Source organism: Mastigoproctus giganteus, chromosome 5 (genome assembly GCF_048544385.1).
Source record: "Mastigoproctus giganteus isolate SK-2022 chromosome 5, ASM4854438v1, whole genome shotgun sequence".
NCBI classification, from domain to species: domain Eukaryota; kingdom Metazoa; phylum Arthropoda; class Arachnida; order Uropygi; family Thelyphonidae; genus Mastigoproctus; species Mastigoproctus giganteus.
In genome coordinates this window covers 105,201,820-105,225,985 of record NC_143579.1, presented here as the reverse complement: position 1 = coordinate 105,225,985, position 24,166 = coordinate 105,201,820, and the positions used below count along the sequence as shown (strand labels likewise).

Sequence of the window (24,166 nt, the reverse complement as noted above, 5' to 3'; positions counted from 1 at the left end):
TAAAGTCCAAAGCACCACAAATTTAAAATCACCAGTGGGGGGGGGGGGGTATGTAAATTGTATATAGTTAACCCACTGGGAATATGCGGACTGTTATGCTGTAGAAAGGTTATACCAGTCCTTGTCCAATGGACAACATTACCATTTTGTTTTATCAAAAAAAAAAAAAAAAAAAAGAAAAAATGTATTAACATAAACTTCCATATAGGTATTCACCGTAATTCCTAATCATAGATTACAAATACAGTAAACCCCCGCTATTCGCGATTTAATATAAAATGAAACCTAAAAAAAAAAAATGTGAATTTTAAAGCGCCGTGAATATTTTCCGCCATAAAAAAACATGGGCGTGGCTAAAATGATCTTTCCCGGTCAAAACAGCGCTCAGTGGGTGGAGGGAGAGGGTTGACAAAATCACGAGCGTGGATGTTTCTCGCTAATCCTTGTTCCGTATGTGTTATGAGCTTGTGATGGAAGGTTTCATGGTTTGCTTTTAATTTATATGCTTATAAATTGAATAAATTTATCAATTTATAAATTGATATGCTTACAAAAGTGATAAATCTACCGTTTTGCAGTGTAAAACAGACTTTTTCGAGTGTGTTAACAGAAGAAAGTGACTTTATTGTGGACAAATTCTTTCTAACCCGTACAAAAATGTGGCTACAAATAACAAGAGAAATGTGAAAAGATCAAAGGTGATGACATTAGCGAATAAAATTGAGTTATTAGACAAAATTTCTAATGGTGAAAGTGTCTCCTCAGTGGCAAAACATTATAAAATCAATGAGTCAACGGTACGATCAATCAAAAAGTCGGAAGAAAAAATCCGCCGTAGTGTCCGTGAACACACGCTAACTGCTTCAAAAATTTTCTTTGTAACTCGGGATGTTAAATTAGAAAAAAATGGAAAAGGCTTTAAATCTGTGGATAGAAGACCGAACTTAAAATAAAATTGCGTTAAGTTCACTCATCATTCGTGAAAAGGCAAAACTCCTTTATCAACACTTTAGCAAAACTGGTGATAGCACTAGCGGGATAAGTGTTTTTGCTAGCAAAGGCGCTGGTTTGAAAGATTTGTTTGAAATTTCTAATAAATATTACATTTAATATTAAATTGTTTCTTATTTTCATTTCGATGCCATATGCTTGCATTTCACTATGTACTGTCTATGTACATAGTCATGTTATGAAGGTACATATAATACACACAGACAAAATTTTAGACTACTTTTTCTTATATATTTCATACTTTGGAACGGAACCCCTTTATTACTATGGGAGCCATAACTCAGTATTCGCGTTTTCGGTATTACTGTATAATACAGGTCACATAATCACAAACAAATTAACCAAGCATATATAATTATTACTGACAGACTAACCAACAAAACAGGCCAGATAGCACCCTGGCCTCCTATAAAGCAGCTCCCGGGCAGATTGCATGTGCTTTCTCGTACCAACCACCAGCTAGTATTCATAGGTAAATACCTTACTTTTTATATTTACTCTGATGCATACCAGTTCGGCTTTGGGTCCCAATCCCAGTTTGCAATCAATTATAATCCAAAAATTTTAAACTAAATTAACAATTAAATTTATTTGCCTTATTACATTAGGACATCCATAACTAAACATGAGTACTTAGTAAGTAAAACTGTTATTGAGACTACAGAAAAGGGTATGCATGAGACATTCTTTTAGTATGGCTATCTGTCTGCTTAAAGACCATGAGGAAGTAGCAGAGAGATGGCCATGTGAAGGAATGTTACCTTCCTAATTCTTCTTAGCTATTTTCCTTCACTTAATTTTTAATGATTCCCTTTATTTCCTTTCTCCTCTAATCTTTAGATTTATATATTTGTTAACGTGATTTGATGCACATTAACAACTGCTAGCCAGTTAGTTAATGCCTCCCGTCCAAAATAATAATTTTCGCTACTACTTGCAAAACAAAAATCAATGCACTTATAAATGTTTAATCCTATAATAGCATTAACTCTGCATAACCTAACCACACCAATATCACAGCTGAAAATTTAATATAAGTTAATGTTTGCCTTTTGTTTCTATAACCAAGATATAAAGTATGAAAGATTGAATAATTGGCATCATTCAGGAAATACATACACTGAACAAAAAATTAGTCAATTGTGCAATTTTTCAATTTATGAATTCTTGTTGGTAGGGATTCACCTAGATCCCTTAAATAGTTTATATTAGGTCATGCTGAAAACAACTGGGCCCCAAAATTCATTTGAATTTTGTGGATGTGGTGGTTGTTTTCACTTCCATTAAAATAGTTCCATATATTCTCTATAGGATTTAAAGCTGGCCAATTTAAATGCCATACCATTCCACTCATGTCAGGTTAAAAACAGAACAGGTACTGTAAACTGGGCATTTCTCATCCTGCAATACAAGAGTATTGAAATCTTGAGTGTACCTAAGGTATTCAGCAAAAGGCACAGCCTTTTGAATCTAGAATAGTAAATCAGCATTGATTTAATGTTGCTGATTCATCCCCATTGGTATTTCAAAAAACTATTGTTGTTTTTTTTTTTGGCTGATTCTGTATAAGCTTGCTTTCTTGCATCATATGCCAATGCTAACTGCACCTTATCTTAATAAAAGCATGTAAGAAATGTTATGAAGACAAATTATTTACCAAGATGTTAAACAGGAAATATGCACTTTATTTATTCAAAGTTTATGTCTCATTCATCAACAATAGTTGTTTTTTCTGACACATAAATTCCATCAAGGAATTTCCGGATATCTTTATTCTTTACCAGTGTTGACTGCTGAATTCTTGCAGCTGAAAAAAAAAACACCACTATTTACATTTAACGACAAAATATCAACATAAAGACAATAAGTCTCATACAAGGAATTCTAAAGAAAAATTTCTATCTGTAAAAAAAGTTCAATTGGTTGACCTTTTTAAAAAGAGATGGAGCTGTTGGTTCAAACAACAGTTCCTTTAGCAATACTACTGATAAAAAAAAAAAAAATGTCCTGTGAGGTGAAATAAAATAAGAGCTTACAATGTAGTAAAAGCTGGCCATACTTTAGGATCTTGTTTTAAGATCTTCAACAGCAAAAAAAACCTACTGCTGTCTAAGAAAAGGAATTAGGGTTTATCCTCAAGTCCTGACTAGCTGAAGAGGTGCATGTCCATCCTAAGTGGACCAGATCAGTATGGCATCATTCAGGATTTAGAGGGAGCTATGTTGCTGAAAGCTACTTGCCTAGAGGGTTTTGTATTTCAGGGGAAGAACTGGATGTATGTGGTAATGGTATATATAACCCAGGTCAAATCAGTTCATTCAACTGTATTAAATTTTGAACAATTAATAGTTCCATATTTAAGCATGTGTTTTTTACTTTTTTTTTTTTTTATATCAGGCAGCCACAGTGCCACAGTTAGTTTACTGGTAATAAGCAGGACATAACAGAAATATGAATGCTACACTTCAAGAGCAAATACTAACTGTCAGTATTTGCTTTTGAATAGAATTTCTTAGCATCATCCCAGCAGCAGTTGCACCTTATCTTTACAGAAGTGTATTTGTGGGCCAATTGCCATGTCATGTGGGCTGAAAGCTCTGGAATAGCAACTCATGGGAAAAATCATTGATAGGACTTGAACCCACACCTCTGCAAACAAGTGATGACACCCCTATATGGCCATGATATTTGCAGAATTCTATAAGATTGTTGGTGAGTAATGGGTTGCTTGTTAATATAGTTTAATTTAACCTGTAACCAGGCATGTCACTGTGTTTTGAGGATCACATGCACACTTGGAAAAAAAAAAAAATCACCCCATTTATAATCTTAAAAATAAAAAAGAAATAATTCAAAGTCATTTATTTTTTGATGCCACTTTTATCCTCAACCTATGAACACAACTGGGAAAAAATCCATTTCTATATTAAAAACTTTTTAAAATAAAAACCAATTTCAGAGTTAGACATTTATCCCCTTCCTTACTTTGGCCTTATCGATTTACATTTCACTTGTGAAAAGTAATGCCAATGAACGAAATGTAAATTGAAAAACTATGTGAATCAATAACACAAAACCAGTGCACTACAATAATTGCATGCAAGAGATGCTACTACTTTTAAGTTTAGTTTTCACGCAAGTAATTATGAGTCTTAACCTGATTGTACATTTTTCCTAGAGGCGCCTCCGTAGCCAGGTGGGAAGGAGCAGCAGTGCGTAGCACACGCTTCTTGATTAGACCGGGGTTCGAGCCCGTCACCACCAAATACGGAGGATGCGGAAAGGTCAAGGAATGACCACCGCATATCCCGGAGCAATATGGCCTTAGTTGCTAATGCTCCTAAAAACCAAATAACAAACAAACAAACAAACATTTTTCCTGTTTGAACAGCAACCATAAGAAAGATTTTTGGAATTTTCAATGAAGAAATAAAAAATAAATAAAACTTTACTGAAGGATACTGGGGTTTACATCATTTGTGTGGACTGGGTAGAGAGACAAATAATGCATCAACGAAATCGTGACAGCTCTTGATAGCCCATTTGCCAGCTCTAGGTTCATTACTTAGTTTCAATTAAAGCTCACGTATAACTTGCTGCAGTTAGCAGTTTTCATTTAGGGCTTAAACAGTTTTTATATGTATAATTATGTAGTGAGCCCCATTATGAATTGTAATAAAGGGACCTACATCCATCTGATTATGGATGCCAATTCTGTAATGCAACAACCACTGACTTGTCTCATGTTGTTTTGCAGTCTAATTTATCTTCTTCCTCCTCTTCACCTACTGATACACAGCCATATGAAACATGAGCCTTCTGCTATTTAAGCTAACTGCATAGCTGATTCCATTACAAATCTAATAAAGGGACCTACATCCATCCAATTGTGGAGGTCTGCAATTTTACAATACAAGAAATGGTTGTACATCCCTTGTGCATGTTATTTTCTACTGCCCGAGTCTGCTTAGTTCCTTACATTTTTTTGAACACTATCACACCTGACTATTCCAGTGTTACAATAGCTATGTGTCTTCTATTTAACCTGTGGTGGTGGATCACCCGACAGTTTAACAATGTTCTTTTTGAATTCTCAATGGTTCTCAGTACTTACTGTATTTACTTTTCAAGCTTTAATAAAAAAATTTAACAATTTTATAACATGCTAAATGTTTGGCAACATTTGTGTAAAAAAAAAATAAATAAATAAACCTGCTTAAAAAAAAAAAAGTCATTCCTTTCCATTTTCTAGCTTAAAAGACCATTAAGTGTGCAAAATTCAAAACATGCATGCACATATTTCTGCTTTTAATGTATTATTATCATTAAAAATACATACAGTCGAACTTCCCTATAACGAATTCGATAAATCCGGCGAAAAAATTCATTATACAGAGAATCTTTTTTATTAGAAATTGTTATCTAATTATAAAATGAAAACGAATCTACATTTATTTTTAATGTATTTTATTTCAAAAACACTTATTTAAATTACGTTTACACAATTTTCGCCCATAAATATGACAAATTAAAAAAATCTATAATTTTCGTTTGCACAGTACAATTAAAAAATTGTCTGATTCTCAGAGAAAACCTCACATTTGTTCAGAGCATTAAAAACATTATTAGGAACATTTTCACAAAACTAGACCCATACGCACCGTTTTAAAAGCCTTAATCATTTCTTCGCGAGTTGGCTTTTCTACGGGTTGTTCTGATGCGTCTTCAGCGTCATCGTTAATTTTTTCGTGATCAGGTCGCGTCTAACACTGTTCAGCAGTATTTCATCTTCATTTGGATGTTCGGCTGTGATCTACATAAACATAACTATTCAGTGTTATTTCATTTTCGATGTTTCCAGACGATTCTAATAATGTCCAAAAGTTTTTCAGTTGTGAAAGTGAAAGGGGCAGTTCATCTTGTTCGACTTCTGTATTCAATGCAAATCCCGCTTTCGAAAAACAATTTTGAATAGTGTATTCAGAGACATTGTTTGTCCAAACTTTTGCCAGTTCAGAGATGCAATCTCTAAGGTTAATTGTAACCTCCAAGTTTCTATTTTCTGATAACGCATTGACAATCTTCATTATTATTCTCTTTCGATAATGAAATTAAAAACTTTTAATAATGCTTTGGTCCATTGGCTGGAGTTTTGACGTTACATTTGGTGGTAAAAACAACTTCGCACTTTAAGTTTGGCAGGATGTGTCAGTTACCAACACGATTTTCCTTTTGTTATACGCTTGTCTAGTTTTAATATCCATTCTTCAAAAATATCACTTGTCATCCATGCTTTTTTATTAATAGGTGTAGTCAACTTCCAAAGATTTTGTGCCTCTAAAACATCTTGGGTTTTTTGATATTCCGATGACTAAAAGTCTTAATTTTTCACTTCCTCTCATATTTGCTCCAACTAGCAGCACAGTGATTCTTTCTTTGCTTTCCGCCAAAACATTTATCATCCTTAAAAGCAAGTGTTCTATTCGGTAAACATTTAAAGAATAAACCCATTTGGTCAGCATTAAAAACATCCTTACGCTCATATTCTTCCAAAATCTTCTTTAAAGTATTGTTCCTCCAACTGATCTTCTTCGCTTACATTAACACTTTCTCCACAAAACCTTTTCCACAATTCTGTGGCGCTTCTTAAATTTATCTTAGCCACCCAGTGCTCGTATTAAATTCTCTTTGTCCAAGGGACTCTGCAAATTTCAGAGCTTGTTGCTTAATTATTAGGCCCGATATTGGGATATTCTTTTCACGTATCATTTGCACCCATTTTAGAACAGCTTTATCAACACCTTCATATATACACAACTTAATTCGCTTCTTGTCTGCTCCTCCTTCAATTGCATTTAAAATTGATTCTCGATTTTTTAAAAATCGTAGATAAACTGCTTGCAGTTGCCATATTTCTCCGCAACATCTTTTTTCTTAAAACCCTGGTCAATATCATAATAATCTTTGCTTTATCATTAATACTTAAACACTTTCTCTTTGACATTGTTTTCGCAATTATAAAAATTACTCTACTGCAGTTCTTGCCGAATACATACACCGCAAACTTCGCTAAGCTGGCCAGTAGTGAATTGTTAGTCCCGCCTACTCAATGACGTTCGCTTGCCAATTCAACAGTATCACTCACTTTGAAGAAATATACGACTTGTGAATTTCTTTTATTCTGCTTTCATTCGCATATACACGAAAGAAAATTTATGATTAACGTATGCTGTATGTTACTTTTCAGAAAAAAAAAAATACAAGAGCATATAGCCTATGTGATTGATGACGAACGAAATAAAAATAAAAATAAAAAATTCATGAAAACCATCTACTGGGAGTCCAGTTAGACGAGAACGGACATGCCACATAATGATTGACAGGAAGGTCACGTGGTACAGTTGAGAGGAGAAGCGAATGTCACTCAGTAGGCATTACTAAAAACCGACTATGGTAGCATTCTATGTATTGCCACCGCAGCACGCTTACTGCTAAAAGGCTTACCGCAGCAAATTTCGCTTTCTCCTGAGCCAACATCAATTTACAAATCTACCCTATTTATTGTAACATTTAAAGACCACTTTTAAGAAAACCCATTTGGTTTAACAACTGTAACAAAAAAGAAACAAAGACTCTTCTACGGGCGTCAATGGCCGCAAGTGTTCACTAAAAGGATGATTATTTAATTCCAGATGCTAATGCGCAATTTCGGAAGGAAGGTGGCAGTATATGTGAGCAGCTGTTTAGCAGTAAATGCTTGAAAATCTTCAAAAATGCTTTTACTAATTTTTTTAAAAATTCGTTATAGAGAGACTAACACTTCGTTATATGGGGTTAATTTTACATGTAATTTCGTTTCAAGGTGCAATGTTTTGCGAAAAAATTCGTAATATAGTAGTAGTAGTGGCACCTGATGCAAGAAAGCAAGTATAGGAGCTTATGCAGCATCAGCCAAAAAAAAAAATCACACCATACCCTCCAATTGCCTGTCCAGTTCCTCCTTAAATTTATTTAACCTATCAACTTCCACAACGACAGATGGAAGTTTGTTCCAGCAATTAACCACCCGCTGGCTAAAGGCAAATTTCCGCACATCTATTCTACATCTATCCTTTCTTAATTTGAACTTATGTCCCCGTAGGTTCGTATTCTGAACAAGTGGGAGGATCCCATCAGAATTCAGCGTGCTCAACCCATTCAAGGCCTTATAGACCTCAATCAGATCACCGCGCAGGTGCCTAGTCTCCAGCCACTGCAATTTGCAGAACTTAAGCCTCTCTTGGTAAGAGGATCCCTTCATTCCCCTCACCAATCGTGTTGCTCTTCTCTGTACACGCTCAAGCAAATCTACATCCTTCCTAAAATGAGGCCTCCAGACCTGTAGGCAGTACTCAAGGCATGGCCTGACCATTGCCTTATACAGAGGGATAATCACCTCCTTTTCCCTGCTAGCAAAATTCCTATATATCATTGACAAAACCCCATGACCCGCCCTGGCAGCCTGTCTGCATTGCTCAGAAAACTTCATATCTGACTGCACAATTACTCCCAGGTCTTTTTCATTTTCTACCACCTTAAGTGTAGTACACACAGTTGGTACGTTTCTCTGGGGTTACTTCTACCCATATGCAGTACTTTGCATTTGTCAAGGTTAAACTTCAGTTGCCACTTCTTAGCCCATCTGCCCAAATTATCTAGATCCTGTTGCAGTAGCACACTGCCATTACTGTCATTAACAACCCTGCCAACCTTCGTGTCATCTGCAAACTTCGACATTAAGCCTGATATACCTTCATCAATATCATTGATAAATATACAAAACAACAGTGGACCCAACACCGAACCCTGTGGGACTCCACTAATAACATTAGTCCACGAAGAGCAGCACCCATTGATTACCACCCTCTGTCTTCTCCCACTTAACCATCCTTTTATCCACTGTAGCAACTTACCCTTAATACCATTCTGCTCCAATTTGTACAGTAGTCTTCCATGCGCAACAGTGTCAAAAGCTTTCCTGAAATCCAAGTATATGATATCAAAATTATTTTTTGCATCCAGTTCCTTTGTGACCACATCATAATAACCAATCAAATTTGTCAGACAAGACTTTCCCTTAACAAACCCATGCTGTGTCTGAATTATTGCTGCAGTCTTGTCTAGATGATCCTGCAATGCATCTTTAACCAGTGACTCCATTATTTTACCCGGAACAGAAGTTAAACTAACTGGTCTGTAATTATTCGTGTCACCCTTCGAACCTCCTTTGTGAATTGGGGATACATTTGCACATCTCCAGTCCGTGGGAACCTCCCCTGAATCCAAGGATGCTCTCATAATTATGGCTAAGGGTTTGCTTAGTTGCTTTGCCGCCTCCTTTAATATAACTGGATAGATCCCATCCGCCCCAGGTGCCTTTCTTATGTTTAACTTCAACAATTTCTCCTCCACTTTGCTCTCAGTTATTACAAAATCATTAAGCACACTGCTACAATTTGATAACCTTCTTCCATTTTCAAACTGTAATGATTCCTCACGTGTGAATGTAGATGCAAAATACTCATTCAGTTTGTTTGCTATCTGAGCAGGATCATCAACAGTCGAACCATCGATGTCAAGTGGACCAATCATATTCAGCCCCTTCCTTTTAGAGTTTATATAAGTAAAGAAATCCTTGCTGTTTTTCTTGGCATCTTTTGCCAAAGATTTCTCGTAATCCGCCTTTGCCTGCCGAACCTCCTTTGTGACCTGATTACAGACTAGCTTATATCTGCTACAGGCTAGATAGAGAAATATAGAGAAATTCGTTAAATAGAAGTTCGTAATAGAGAAGTTCCACTGTATATTTATATATTTTATTTTATTTTAAGGTTTATTTCAAATTTGGGATGCCACACCACACGTGAAATCTGGTACCACGTATCTTGCTTCTTAAAGTTTAGCAGCTAACTGGAGAGAATATTGGATTTCGCGTTCCCATCCTTCACTATATGAAAACAATGTCTTCAAAAACAACTATAAGACTGGATATTTATGAAACCAGTGGGAGAACAAACAAGCTGACTGAAATTATAAGAGCAATACAGCAATGGCACTTTGTCTGCCACTCTTCCAGCAAAACGCATAGCTACCAACTTTTGACTTTAAAGACACTGCGGATGAAGCATTTGTAAACAAGAAGAAAACAGATTACTAACTAAAGATCAAATTTTTCTAAAGTCCACACCACACTAGAAATCAAGTTTGATTGGAGAAATACACATTTTATATAAAAATACAACCAAAGGATAGTTTACCAGTACAGTATTCTTTCAAACTTTAGCATACCTGACATTTTTCTCTGCAGATTTCTATTTAACATCAACTAATTTTGATTACTTCAAGAAAGATACTACTGCAGATAATATCTTTCTTGAAGCAATCTTTCATTGCATTTCCTGCTGCTTGAAAGTGAAGTTTTTCATCATACTTCTCCAGCATCTTTCTGGAAGATGCTACAACAGAGAACAACACTATTATTGCAATGTTTATTTTGCAATTAAGATTACAACAGCAACACCTCACAGCCAATTAGAAAAAAAAAAAAAAGCATTACAAAAACATAAGCAGAGATTTTCAAAATTTTTTTAAAAAAAATCCCAATTTTGATGTAGTTTTATTATTTTTTGTGAAAAGACATATATAAACTAGATTTTTGTATTTAAAAAAAAAAAAAGATGGGGATGTTTTTGTCACCAACTAAATTATATATGCAGCCATAATATGAATTTGGTAATGAGCAATCTGGTCTGACAATCTGATTGGATTCTACCATGTGGTAACAAAGAAACTAGGTGCAAAATATACTTTTATTTATCATATACTTAGATTTATGATTGCTTCAAGAAAGATACTACTGCAGATAGTATCTTTCTTGAAGCAATCTTTCATTGCATTAGAGTCTTATAATAGTGATGGATCCAAGTTTCATCTATGGTTACTAGCCATGAAAAAAACCTCTTTCTGGCACACCAACGACAGTTCATGTGCACCTCATGCCCTTTTCTTCTTTTGGTAAGGGTCAGAAGTCTGGGAACCCATCTAGCAGACACTACATATCTGCAACCGTTGATGGATGTTCTCCACAGACCATACTCTAATTTGGAGCCCTGCAGCTAGTTCTTTGAGGCTAATATGACGATCTTCCAGGATTAATTACTTATCTTTGCAACACTCTTCTGATACAACAGCTGCTAGGCATCCTGGGATTTATTCATCATACACTAAAGTACTTCTGTATTTGAATTATTTATACCAATGGGCAGTCTTGACCATTTCTTTGGATTGTTTTGAGTGTTTCCCCTTAGCAAAAAAGAGTAACCAAATTGCTGATCTCTATTCCATTTTATCTATTGTGACACTTCACTCAATTCAGCACTGCAAAGAAAAAGAAAGAAAAAAAAATTGTCAGATTGAAATCAAAACTCGTGGTTGCAGATTTAAAAGGTATCAAACAAAACATCTTTATCAACTACTTCTGGGTGATGCAAATCTTTTTTGAACCCTCTCATATATTATAATTATGAAAATACTGTGGAGGGGGGGGACTGGTCAACAACAATTATGTTTACCTACATTTTTGGCATATTCAGTAGTTTTTTAATGCTGAATATGTAAGGAACATTTTCAAGCAACCATGATTTTGGAGAAATTTGTAGTTTGCTTCTCATAAAAATGTAGAAGCACAAAAGCTAATATTATTATTCAAAAGAATGGCATTTGCTAGGATGATAACTGGCTTCTTTGCTCCCTTATTTTCAGAGATTTGGAGAAAACCTTTTTGGAAGAAAATGATATAGTACCACAAATAACGTCAGGGTGGCCAAAGCTGCATATGAAAAAACATCAGCCAGGAGAGTAAAGAAATGGGCACAAGAAATTTTTCGTGTATGGGAATAAAGCAAAAAAAAAAAAAGAAAAAAGAAAGCTAATCAAATTGGACCACTGTGCACTGGGCCTGAGAAAGTCTTAGATAATTCAGCTCATGTTGCTGATGATTTGAATAGGTACTTTGCATTGGTCATTACTGACCAAAGACCCTTCATGCTGAGAAGTTGAGCTGTATGAAAATTAGATGTTTTAATTATAGATGATTGTTTATGAGAAACACTTTTGAACATAAACAAGTGGGGCTCCTGGATTGATGACATACACCAACGAGCCAAACATTATGACCACCTACCCAATATAATTGTTGGTCCTCCACGCGCAGCCAAAATAGCTCTTACCTGGCAAGGTAAGGACGTCACAAGATCTCTAAATGTCTTGTGGTATCTGGTACCAACAAATAACCAGCAGATCCTTCAACTCCTGTAAAGTCCATGGTTGAGATGCTGCAGATTGGAGTTGCTGTTCCAACACAAACCACAGATGCTTAATGGGATTGATGTTGTTGTTGTTATTTGGAACATTAGCAACTAAGGCCATATTGCTCCGGGGATATGCGGTGGTCACTCTCTGACCTTTCCGCATCCTCCGTATTTGGTGGGCACGGGCTCGAACTCCGGTCTAGTCAAGAAGCGTGTGCTACGCACTGCTGCTCCTGCCCACCTGGCTACGGAGGCGCCGGGATTGATGTCTGGGGAATTTGGAGGCCAGGGCAATACCTGGAAGTCTTCCCCTCTTCCTCATATTCCGCAAACCAGTCTTGAACAATCTGGGTGGTGTGGCATGACGAATTATCCTGCTGAAAGACTGCACTGCCAGAGGGGAAGACCGCTGTCACGAAAGGGTGTACCTGGTCAGCAATGATGTTTAGGTAGGTGGTAGACATCAAGAGTGCCAGGCACATGGATGACTAGACCCAGGGTATCCCAGCAGAGTATTGCCCAAAGCATGACACTGTAGCTACTGGCTTGTTTTCATCCCATGGTGTGCATCCAGGTGTCATTACTTCCCCAGGTAAACGAGGCACACGTACCTGGCTGTCCACATGATGCAACAGGAAATGTGATTCAGCGGACCAGGCTGCCTTCTTCCAATCAACTCAACGTTCAGTTGATGCTTGCATGGCCATTGTAGATGCTGTCGCCGGTGAATTGTGGTTAGTATGGGCACTCTGAGTGACCTGTGGCTATGCAGCCACATTTTCAGCAAGGTTCAATGTACTGTGTGACACACACACACACACACACACTACTCCTGTTACCAGCATTCCGATTACCGGTGAGTTGTGCCAGCCATCCTTCTGTTGCCACGTACCATCCAGGAGAGCCTTTGCTTACCTCGAGCATCAATGAACCGTGGTCACCCAACACCTTGTTGGTGGTTCCTAGGTTTCCTCTCCTCCGCCCACTTTCGCTAGGTACTAACTACAACTGATCGTGAGCATCCCATCAGCCACACCGTTTTGCATATGCTCTGACCCGGTCATGGCCATTTCAATTTGGCCTTTGTCAAACTTGCTTAAGTCCGCTGCCTTTCCCATCTGAAGAACAAAGGTAACGCTGATTAACGAAGTTCAGTATCGGGTGTTTTTATACAATGTCCCGAAGCGAGCATTCACCACAATTCACCTGCAGTTGCTTTGATTTGCACAACGACTCATTGGTCACAATGTTTTGGCTCATCAGTGTATATCTTGTAGTTTTGATGGAGAGCACAAGGGAGCGTATTGAACCATTGAGGTTATTATGAGAGCATCTTTGGACTCAGAGGAGATTCTTTTGGATTAGAGAAATTATAAATTTCTCCAATCCAAAAGGTTTGGTTGCCTCCTCTAATATAATTGAATAGATCCCAATCCACTCTCCAGGTGCCTTTCTCATATTTAATATCAACAATTTCAGTTTCTCTTCCACTTTCCTTGGTTATTACAAAATCATTTAGCTTCCCATTAGAATTTGATAAACTACTGGTATCCACTTCCCTAAAGAATTTCTCATGTGTGAATGTAGATGCAAAATACCTATTCAGTTTGTCAGTGACCTTAGCAGGATCATCAACAGCTAAACCATTGATATCTGGACCAATATGATTTCATCCTCTTCCTTTTAGTGTTTACATAAAAACAAATTTACATTTTGCACTTTGGACGTACATCCAAAGTTCAAAAAGTGATTCATCTAAAATGAATAAAGTAGATTGGATTCCTCTTTGATAAATCAAATAGATTAAAAAGAGTGACACCATCTATTTTCACTGCATTCTGGGCATTTAGTGAAGACTAAGGACATTTTGTTTACAAACTGTGGTTGCAGCTGTCAGATATCAGTACAGTGGACCCTGCTTTAAGATTGGTTCAATATACAACTTGTGGTAAGCACTGGTCATTGTGTTCATGTTTGTAAATTCAATTTTAATTCTATTAAACGGCTATTCTAATAAGTGAAAATAGGAGGAATATTATCCACAGGTTATAAAAGTAAAGATCATAAATTTACACTTTATTATATTACCAATTAACAAAATAAAATATGTGAAAATCAAGAATATTTTCCACAGGTTAGCAAAATAAAAATAAATTTATGCTTACATACATGGCTTAATCAATACGTATTGTATTATGTACATACTAACTAGTTCACATCACCGATATTTGGGTTTGGGGGGGGGGGGTGTAATAAAATTTACAACTGTAAAAAAGATAAGCAATCAATAACAAAGAACATGGCATGTATAAAATACACAAGTTTAAAAAGATTAAAAAATAGTAATGAAGAGAAGATTCTGAAAATTTATATGATTAAAGATTTCGTGGAAGGGAAAACCTTTCACCATAACATAAAAACCCATAGAATTCCAGCAATCAGTGTTATAGCAAATGCAATAAGATCAAGTTTACTACCCATTTATAATAGATTTCAGTAACAGAAAAGCCCAATAAACTGAAAATTGTTTTATGATGGTGACCTCCAGAAATAACAAAGGCATTCAAAATCAATTCTTATAAATGAACATACAATGAAAGTGTAGTGCATTTTAATGATTTGCATCGCTTTTTTGAAACTGAAGTGGCTGATTCTCTAACCAGCGATAATGTTAACCATACCTACTTATTTCACTTTATGATGGGATGGGGTTACAATTCTCTGACCAGACCACATAGTCCTTCCTCTTAGCCAATAAGCAGCATTTGTAAATGCATTGGCCACACATTTTCTTTTTGCATCCTTTAGTTGAAGTGATTTTTTGTGTTGTGCTTTAATCAACTTTTTAAATCAATATGTACAATTTCCATTATAAAAATAATCTTTTAGAGAGAGAAATAGCTTAGTTATATAGCAAAAATTTTAACTTCCAAGATCTTCGAACGAATTAATAAAAAACAAATGTCTTATTGGGTTCACATTGATATTTTCTGATATGGTGTTTCTGGAATGGATTAATATCATAAAGCACGTAGGGGGGGAGGGGGTCCAGTGTATAATAATGGCATTTAATTGGAAGGATGAGCATATGCATATATTTTCCAAAGTCTACAAAAATTGAGTGCCTGTAAAACAAAAAGTATTAGGATCTTCCTCAGCAAGTTTTATTAACAGTTTTGTTGATGCTTCCAGTTGCTCTTGCCACTTGATCCATGGCCTTGTCTATCAACAACAGCATTAGCATGGATTTTTTTTTTTTCACCCCTCATTTCATTTAATATTTTAGCACATTCTCCTACAAGGGCTACAGTTATTAAATTAATTCCAACACTCACTATTTCAGTCACTGACAGTTTGGAAACTGATGAAATCAAACTGCATTTTGACAATTTGAATGATGTAAATTGTCAGCTTTCAACTGTTTCTCTGTGGATAAATCATCCTGGATTTACATCCAAAGTGAAAAATGTAAACTTGCCTTTACCACTTTAATTTGCTTCCTTTGCCAGAGACCTCTCAACCTTGTAATCTGCCTTAGCTTGCCTAACCTCCTTTGTGACTTGACTGTTGTCTAGTTTATATCCACTGTAGGCACATGTATCATATAATAATTTATATACATCCCACACATTTTTCTTCATTGCCCAAAGTCTCATCTGTTCATTAACAACCATTTAGGTTTATGCTTTGAACTGTATCACTTAGTTTGTATAAGTAGCCTAGTAGCTTCTTTGATAATATCCCCAAATGCTCCACACTTAGAATTTGCTTGGTAACTTCATCAGTTGGTCCCTTTGCATAAAATTAAATAAACTGTCTTGAGACCACTGTTTATGAAAGCAAAAACCCTTCTCTTTGCCCTCAATAGTAGTTCCATCCTTAAGTAAATCCCCATCAATTATAAAATATCAGTGTCATAGTGAACTCATAATGAAAAACTAGTGTAAAGGCATAGATTTAATTGCATGTCATATTGTGGAAATGACTTCACAACTGGATTGGCATGATTGCAACACCAGGGTACCTGCCCACCCACTGAGGATAGGCAAATAAGCCTTGAAATAGCTCCATCTGGATGGTGATGTCCAATGAGAATAAGTAACAATAGTCTTCTCTATTAGTGAAGACTTACTTATTCAAGGTAGTGCAATACATGGTATCTTGTTGTGAAGGTAGTTACAAAATGAGATAATTGAATCGATGCCTTTACACTACTTATGTGGTTTTTCACTGAGTTCACTATGGTGTATTGACACTGATATTTTAAACTCATTATGCCTTGAGCATTTATATTTTATTTAAGTATTATCTTGCACACCTTTTGGCATCTCATATTGTGGAAATAACTTCACAACTGGGTTGACATGACTGCAACACCATGGTACCCACCCACCCAACCGAGGATAGGCCAATAAGCCTCGAAACGGTGCCCACTGAGAATAAGTAACAGTTGTCTTCTCTATTAGTGAAGCCTTACTTATTCAAGGTAGTGCAATATATAGCAATTCATCGTGAAGGTAGTCACAATATGAGATACAATTAAATCAATGGCTTTAACACTACTTATGTAGTTTTTCATTATGACTTCACTATGGTGTATTTACACCAATATTCTATAGTGTATTTTAAACTCAAAATCTTATGACTTGAGCATTTATATTTTATTTAAGTATTATCCCCATTGATACACTGTTACCACTGCTGATAATAAGGTCAAGAGTATTACTCCCTCTTGTTACCTCTTTAACATGCTGCTGTAGAAAATAGTAGTGCAATAATCCACAAATGCCTTGCTAGTATTTCAGTTCCAGTCAATTCCCCCCCCCCCATTATAAGACATTCTGATTTACTGCCCCACTATTTCTCTATGTAGTTGGGTGTTATGCTCATCAGTCGTATAATGCACTCCTAATGTAGAGTTTGTTTACCCAGTGCTTAATGTCACACCCAACTGACTCAACATTGCACTTGCCACTCACGTAAACTGGATGCTGCCTAAGTTTTTATGTGCTTCTTAACTAAGAGCATAATCCCCCCACTGTCCTGTCAATATAGGTTGTACTCTCCATATTCAAATTCTGTGTTCCTTATATCCTAGTGACACCAAGTATCTGTTATCCCCATATCTGCATTTGGTAACTTGATCAGCACCTCAGATTTATTTACCATGCTTCTAGTTTATGCACAAGCAAGTATACCTGAACCTATTCTTACTCTTAGTTATCCTAACACAAACCATGCATTTCCTTGTGTCAAAATCACCCACAACAGGCCTTGAAAACTCTGATAGCTTGCTTTCTGGACTGCTACATGTACAAGAATCACTTTCACCTTTACATAAAGCTATTAGTGTGTGTACCTCCAAAGCTACTAGTTTTCTGACTCGCCTAACACTGCCTCGATAGCACTGTGGCTTTTGATCGTGTTTAGCATCAAGTTCTTCTAAACAAGCTTCCATCTTATGGTTTGTCAACTGTTTTTTTGTAATTGGTAATCCAGTTTTCTCCCTGACCACTCACTGAAGGTGATGGTAGATGGCTCTGTCTTCTAACCTCTCCACTAATGCCAGTGTCCCCCAAAGTTCAGTTCTTTCCCCCACTCTTTTCTTCTTGTATATTAATGACCTTCTTCCATTGACTGGAAATCCTATCCATAGTTTTGCCGATGATAGCACATTGCATTCTACTTTCCATTTTGAGAAACCTTGCCCTGCTCAATCAGCTTCAACTTCTTGAAAATCTGCTACCAATTCCTTAAATTCTCCAGTGGGGCAAAGACAACTTAGTTGATTTCAACCCTTCTAAAATTCAGTCTTGTCTTATATCTTGCAAAAAGCTTATCTTTAGTGACACTCCGATTTCTAGGCAAAATGATCGCTCACTTTTTTTATGGATTTTAGATGCAGAGGCGTTACTTTTAACGCCTCTGCATCTAAAAAAAACTTGGGTTTCTCTTTCACTCTAGGTGTTACTTTTCTTCCAAACAGCTGCTCACTCTGTATAAATCAGAAATCTGCCCTGCCATGGAATATTGCCCGAGAGTTTTTGGGTGGTGCCCCCAAAAACTCCCGGGCTTCTTGATTCCATTCAGAAGAGGGCAGTTAGGTTAATTAATGATTCATCTCTAACAGACTCTCCACTTACTGTCTCATAGACAGTACTGTTTCTGCTGCATGCCTCTTCTACAGATAATTCCATGGGCACTGTTCTTCTGAATTGGCTTCTATAATTCCTGCTATCTCTTTCAAAACAGTCTGAACACGTGCCGCCACCAGCCAACATCCATTTACTGTCCAACTTCAAACTCACAGAATCAACTTTTCATCTTCCTTGTTTATTCATTCAACTGCTGTTTTCTAGAACAACCTTCCTTCATACATATTTCCTGAAAATTATGTCTACAGAAGTTCAAGTCTAATGTCAACATATATCTTATTTCCTCTTCTCAACCTCCAACCCAAGCACGGTACTAAGTACTATAGGTTCTAACACCCCTCGTGTCTGGGGTTTACATAGAAGAAGAAAAAAACCGAACAACCAACTGAATGCTTCACCGCATGGACCTTTACTACATACATCCACGAGTGGTTACTTATAGGATGGGAATCGTTCTTGTCTCTGATACTAATGCGCTAATTGCTGATTGGCTCAGAGACAAGAAAGATTCCCATCCTCTTTTATTTTGAGACAATCAATCAGACAATCAATTTTGTCTGACGATTTTAAACTTTCAATTTATAAAAAAAATTTCAAAAATAAATAAATAAAAATAGCACTGTGGTTAGTGATCGGCACTATTGCGAATCAGTGCAGCGCAAAATGAGAGCTACCTGTAGTTCTTTTCTGTTCACCATCTCATATAATGAAATGGTTTTAGTCTGGCTTGACCTATAAAATTTCTTTTGTAGTCTTATTATTTTTAATTTATTAAAAGGACTCTTCAACACTAGTGAATGTTACCAGAAATGTGAGAAATAACAATTAAGTGTTTTTCTGTGCATTATTATTATTATTATTATTAATGGCCATATGGTACAAGGAAGCCTGAGGCTTATGCTGCACCAGCCAAAAAAAAAAAAAAAAAAAAAATTCCCAAGTTACCCCCTGAGAGAGAGAGAGAGAGAAGTAGAAAGGAATCACCAAGAAAGAGAAGAATGATGATATCCAGCTCAGGGCCCTGGGTTTGCCAAGCCCATACTCACTAGATGTGAGCCCCTGGGGTTAATATTTATAACCCCCCCGGGGTTATAAATATTATAGTTTTCTCTCAATCTGTTGATAAAATTTCAGTTCACACCTGTTGGCCCTATCTTCATTGTTGTTAATTCTTACACCATGGTAGTAATGCTTTGGTTGGGCTGAAGCATGGGAAGGGGCTCAGCTGTTGCTCCTTTCTTAGGTCTTCATAGCTAATTTCAAGTGGAAGAGTTCTTATCACAGCATCTGTGTAAGCCATTTTCTCAACCACAGGGGCTCACCATCTGGTGAGTATGGGCTTAGCACACCCAGGATATTGAGCTGGATATCATTGTTCTTTCTTGGTAATTCCCTTCTACTTCTGAGCCTTGTTTTCTCTCTATCTCATGGTAACTCAGATTTTTTTTTTTTTTTTTTTTTTGCTGATGCAGCAAAAGGCTTCCTTGCACCACATGGCTAATAATAATAATAAAAGTTCACAACAGTTCCTCAATGCCAACAAAAAAGAGAAACCCACCCCCAGCCTTTCTTGCTTAAAAACATTCATACTTATGAGATTTGCAAGGCAAGTAATAAATGCTGTACAAAACTACATTGCAAAAAAACTAGTTGGTTCCTCACAATAATAATTCCAATTTGCACATAAGTGACAGGCATTGAAAGTAGCACAAAATTTAATACAGGGCCATCAATACATATGGTGTGTGAGATGAGTCGCTTCTGGAGTATTCCCCGACACAAAAAAAAAAAAAAAAAAAAAACCCACGCCCTCTTGAAAGGGCTATATAAATCATAAGTAAAATTGAAAATTCATTAAAACAACAAAAGTTTGCACTACAGTAATACCCCAAAATTACGCGATAGGTGGGTCCAACAAAAATCGCTTAAGTCGAATTCGCGTAAGTTGGGGTACAACTTTGCATATAAATAAATATATATTTTGTTTAATTGGGACCAAGGACTAACAAAAACACTAGTTTAGAAGAAAAATATTTAATAAAATTGCAGTTCTTTATACATATTAATACAAAATATGTATTAAAGAAAAATAAATGAGTTACGTAAAAAAGTTATTTCGATGTTGATGGCTTCATAAAATCTTAACAAATTCGTCTGATGACATGGCGCTTTTTTTGCATTCATCTGCTGTTACTCACAGATGAAATCAAGCATGTGCCAATTCGAAAATCACATACTCTCTGTTTCCTAACATATCAGTTGCACTGGAGCAAATTCATGTTGCGAAAGTGTGTTATAGCTGAACTGATTGTATGTACATATTACAGTATTAATTAAGCTATGTGTATGTAATAAGCACTGATTTCAACTTTTCCTTTGGGGTGCATTTTAATTTCATGTAGTAAGTTTCAAACCTGATCGGGACACAAGCTCAATGTCATTTCCTTCCAAAATCAGCTCATCCTTCTGCTGGCTTGAATTTTTGCATGTAACTCCTGTTTGCATCTTTACTCGACGTACATACTTTTCTCCCAAAAAGTTTCTAATTTCCACTAGTGTATTATTCTCGCTTGTAGTTACATTGATAGGAAAATGGGCATATACTGAACGCATCTTATACTGGAAACCCTAAAAAAAAAAAAAATATATATATATATATATATATATATATATATATATTTTAAAGATCTTAATGTATTATAAAAATTATTTGAGTACAAAGAGAAAAGATAAGTTTACAGATCAGATTTATTACAAAAAAAAGAACTAATTCATCAGAGAACTGAAATTAATTTCAGAAGTTGTATTTACAGGAAGCAAAGAATTCATTTTGGTTTCTCAATTTTTCACAAAAAAAAAAATAAATAAATAAATAAATAAATAAATAAATAATACTTATCCATTATATATATATATATATATATATATATAAAAAACATTTTAATTCCCCTATTTACATTAGTAAACATTTATAAAAAAAAATGAATACTCAGTACAAGTTATTCAAACATTGTTTATTCAAGTTTACATGAGTTATTACATAAGTGATTAAAAAATATTTAAAAAAAAAAACAGGTTTCAGACATTTTTAATATTTGTTAAATATATTATTTTAGTGTATTTCTTGAAACATTCACCAGGATGCAATCCTGGTTTTCTAGAACATTTCTTTCTCAAATACCAAACTGCTTTCTTGCACTGCTAACCCTTCTGTCACTATATACTGCCCTGTCTTTCTTATTTCATCACAAAATGAGGACAGTCATTCAATCTCTCCTTGGCATCTAATATTGGACTTTTTTTTTTTTTTCTTTACAGAAAGGACATTCTTATTTTGGTTGTCTCCTACTAGCTAAACAAGCAACTTCTTTCGAAACTGCTTGTGACAAAGGTTTTTCCGAGTTGGATCTGCTACTTTCAACAAGATGAAGCTGCTCACATTTCAGACTCCTAAAAGCCAGAAAATCAACTTTCTCCACCATCTCATTGATTTCAGAGTAAACGAATAACTTTCACAGTAATGGTTAGCTCTGTCTACTGCTCCCAAATTTCTTACACAAATAGCAATGATTTTCAATCTGTAAGATGCCCCCTGCTTTTATCATTCTTGTTGTGACCAGTTTGGGTATCATAGAAAATATAAAGGATAAGAACAATTCTTTTTTTCTTTGTATACCAGTACTTTTACTTTATCCTTCATTCAGAAACAAACAACCATGCTTTTCAGTTTTCTATGTAATATTAATCTCTAGTATTGAATCTTTCCTGTTTCCCCAAACAGTGCCTGTTAGGTGTATACAGGTGACCCCGCTTAACGCTGATAATTTGTTCGTAAAAACAGAGTGCTAAGCGAGCACCGCATTCCCATAAGGTAACATATGTATTTGTGAGTTGCGGTCGGTGCCACAGGATATTTCCCTAATCAATAATAAATGGTAGTGAAAAGATGCACAAGTGTCGGTCAAAATATTTAATATTCAAATATTTGTACATATAAAATATTCTGCATTACATATGTATATAATTATGTGGTAACTACTTACGTATCAAAATTAAACTTAATTCCAATTAAAATCATGAAAAATGTTTCAATTTTGGGTTGAACTTTGGCCCTCTTCCAAATAAACTAAAAGAGGTAATAATTTTCAATCCCCTGCAGCATTACCACCCAGCAATAAAGTCAACCGATCCTTCGCCGCTTTGAAACCCGGCATGTTTTTCCCTCTTTCAATATGAAACTTCTTTTAGGCATTCGTTTCCACAAAAGTCCTGCTTCATCTATGTTAAAAACTTGTTGAGAAGTATAACACGTAATACCTCTCTTCAATAATTTTAACAAGTTCTTTTTTGAAAGTTTCGGCTCCTTCTGCACTTGCAGCTTCTCCTTGGATTTTAAATCTATTCAACCAGCCATTACTACTTTTGAATGATTCCACATTTTTTTTTAGGTGAGTTTTCTTCAGATCATCATATTGGCTAATCTCTCTCTTTAATAATATTGAACTTAACTGAATTCTGCATTGGATATGATCTTCAATAAAATTAGTTAGTCTTTCCATTTCAATCCTAATAGCCGGCCTAGCCCTAGTTGCTTGCAGTGGAACAGCTATCTTTCCCGCTGCTAAATTAATTCTCTCTTTTTTTTTTTAATTGTTCTTACAGTTAAACTTGCAAGTCCTAAATTATGGCACATATCCGCTTGTCTTTGAACAGAATAGATTCGCTTCAAAATGTCTAATTTAATTCTCAAATTCAGTCTTTCTTACATTTAGTCTTCGTACTGCACTTAGACGTTGCTTTTTCATTCTTATCGGCCATTATTAACGCTTCAAAAATGTAACTGCGTTGTTTACATTAATTACGATACAATGTTCGAGTAAACTGTCCGTTTCGTGCGATGACTAGACTTCGGATAAATGCATATAAAGCAAATATTACAAGCAGTATACTTGATATTTTTTTAAAATGTTGATCTCGGAACTATGTAACAAATCACTGTACTGCATTAAATTAGTGTGCAAGAAAATTTCACAGAGCGTGGGAAAATTTCTCAAGTCGGTATGGGAAACGTTTTAATATTGTTTTGCTATTCATTTTCAAGCTATCAACTTCATCAAATGAAACGATTTTGTTAAATATGCCAAAAATGCAATCTGTAAAAGAGCGTTATATGATCTCTGACAGCATTATAGTCAGATATGGGTTATAATATAAGAACAGCATTATAGCGAATCAGCATAAAGCAAACCGCGTTATAACAGGAGCCTGCTGTATTCAGTTTGTCAGGAGTTGCAACCTTTGAGTGAAGAGCCATTTTTGATCTAATTTAAAAAAAAAAAAAGAGAATCCGAAGAGCCACACATCAGCTCAAGCTTGGAGGAGTTTAAGAAATGGAATAGAACGGGAAGGTGTTTTATTAAAAATATATATTTTTTGAAATATTATTTATCAATACTGAAAAAACATAACAAACAACCAATTAGGTACAAATTAATGTGACATTTACTGCTGAACTTCTTGAATGTTTGCAACATCAAGTGTCTCAACATCAAGCGAGTATGCCATACTTTATCTTTAAAGATGCTGAGAGACTCATTGTTCAGACGGTTTCTTGATTTATTTTTAAAATAGTTCATGTTCAAAAATATTTGC

The 24,166-nt window shown here is 35.6% G+C and overlaps 1 protein-coding gene across 2 annotated transcripts in view; it reads right to left on the bottom strand.

Annotated features, from left to right (window-relative positions):
• Window positions 1-2,675: 2,675 nt before the first annotated feature.
• Window positions 2,676-24,166, bottom strand: part of RpL9 (ribosomal protein L9) — a 74,744-nt gene continuing 53,253 nt past the window's right edge. For both annotated transcript variants that reach the window (XM_090373390.1, XM_090373391.1), the window contains exons 4-5: window positions 20,929-21,142; window positions 2,676-2,818 (exon numbers count right to left, since the gene is read on the bottom strand). In XM_090373390.1, the coding sequence (XP_090229516.1) occupies window positions 2,718-2,818; window positions 20,929-21,142 (315 nt within the window). In that variant the 3' untranslated portion in view covers window positions 2,676-2,717. The remainder of the gene's footprint in view (window positions 2,819-20,928; window positions 21,143-24,166) is intronic.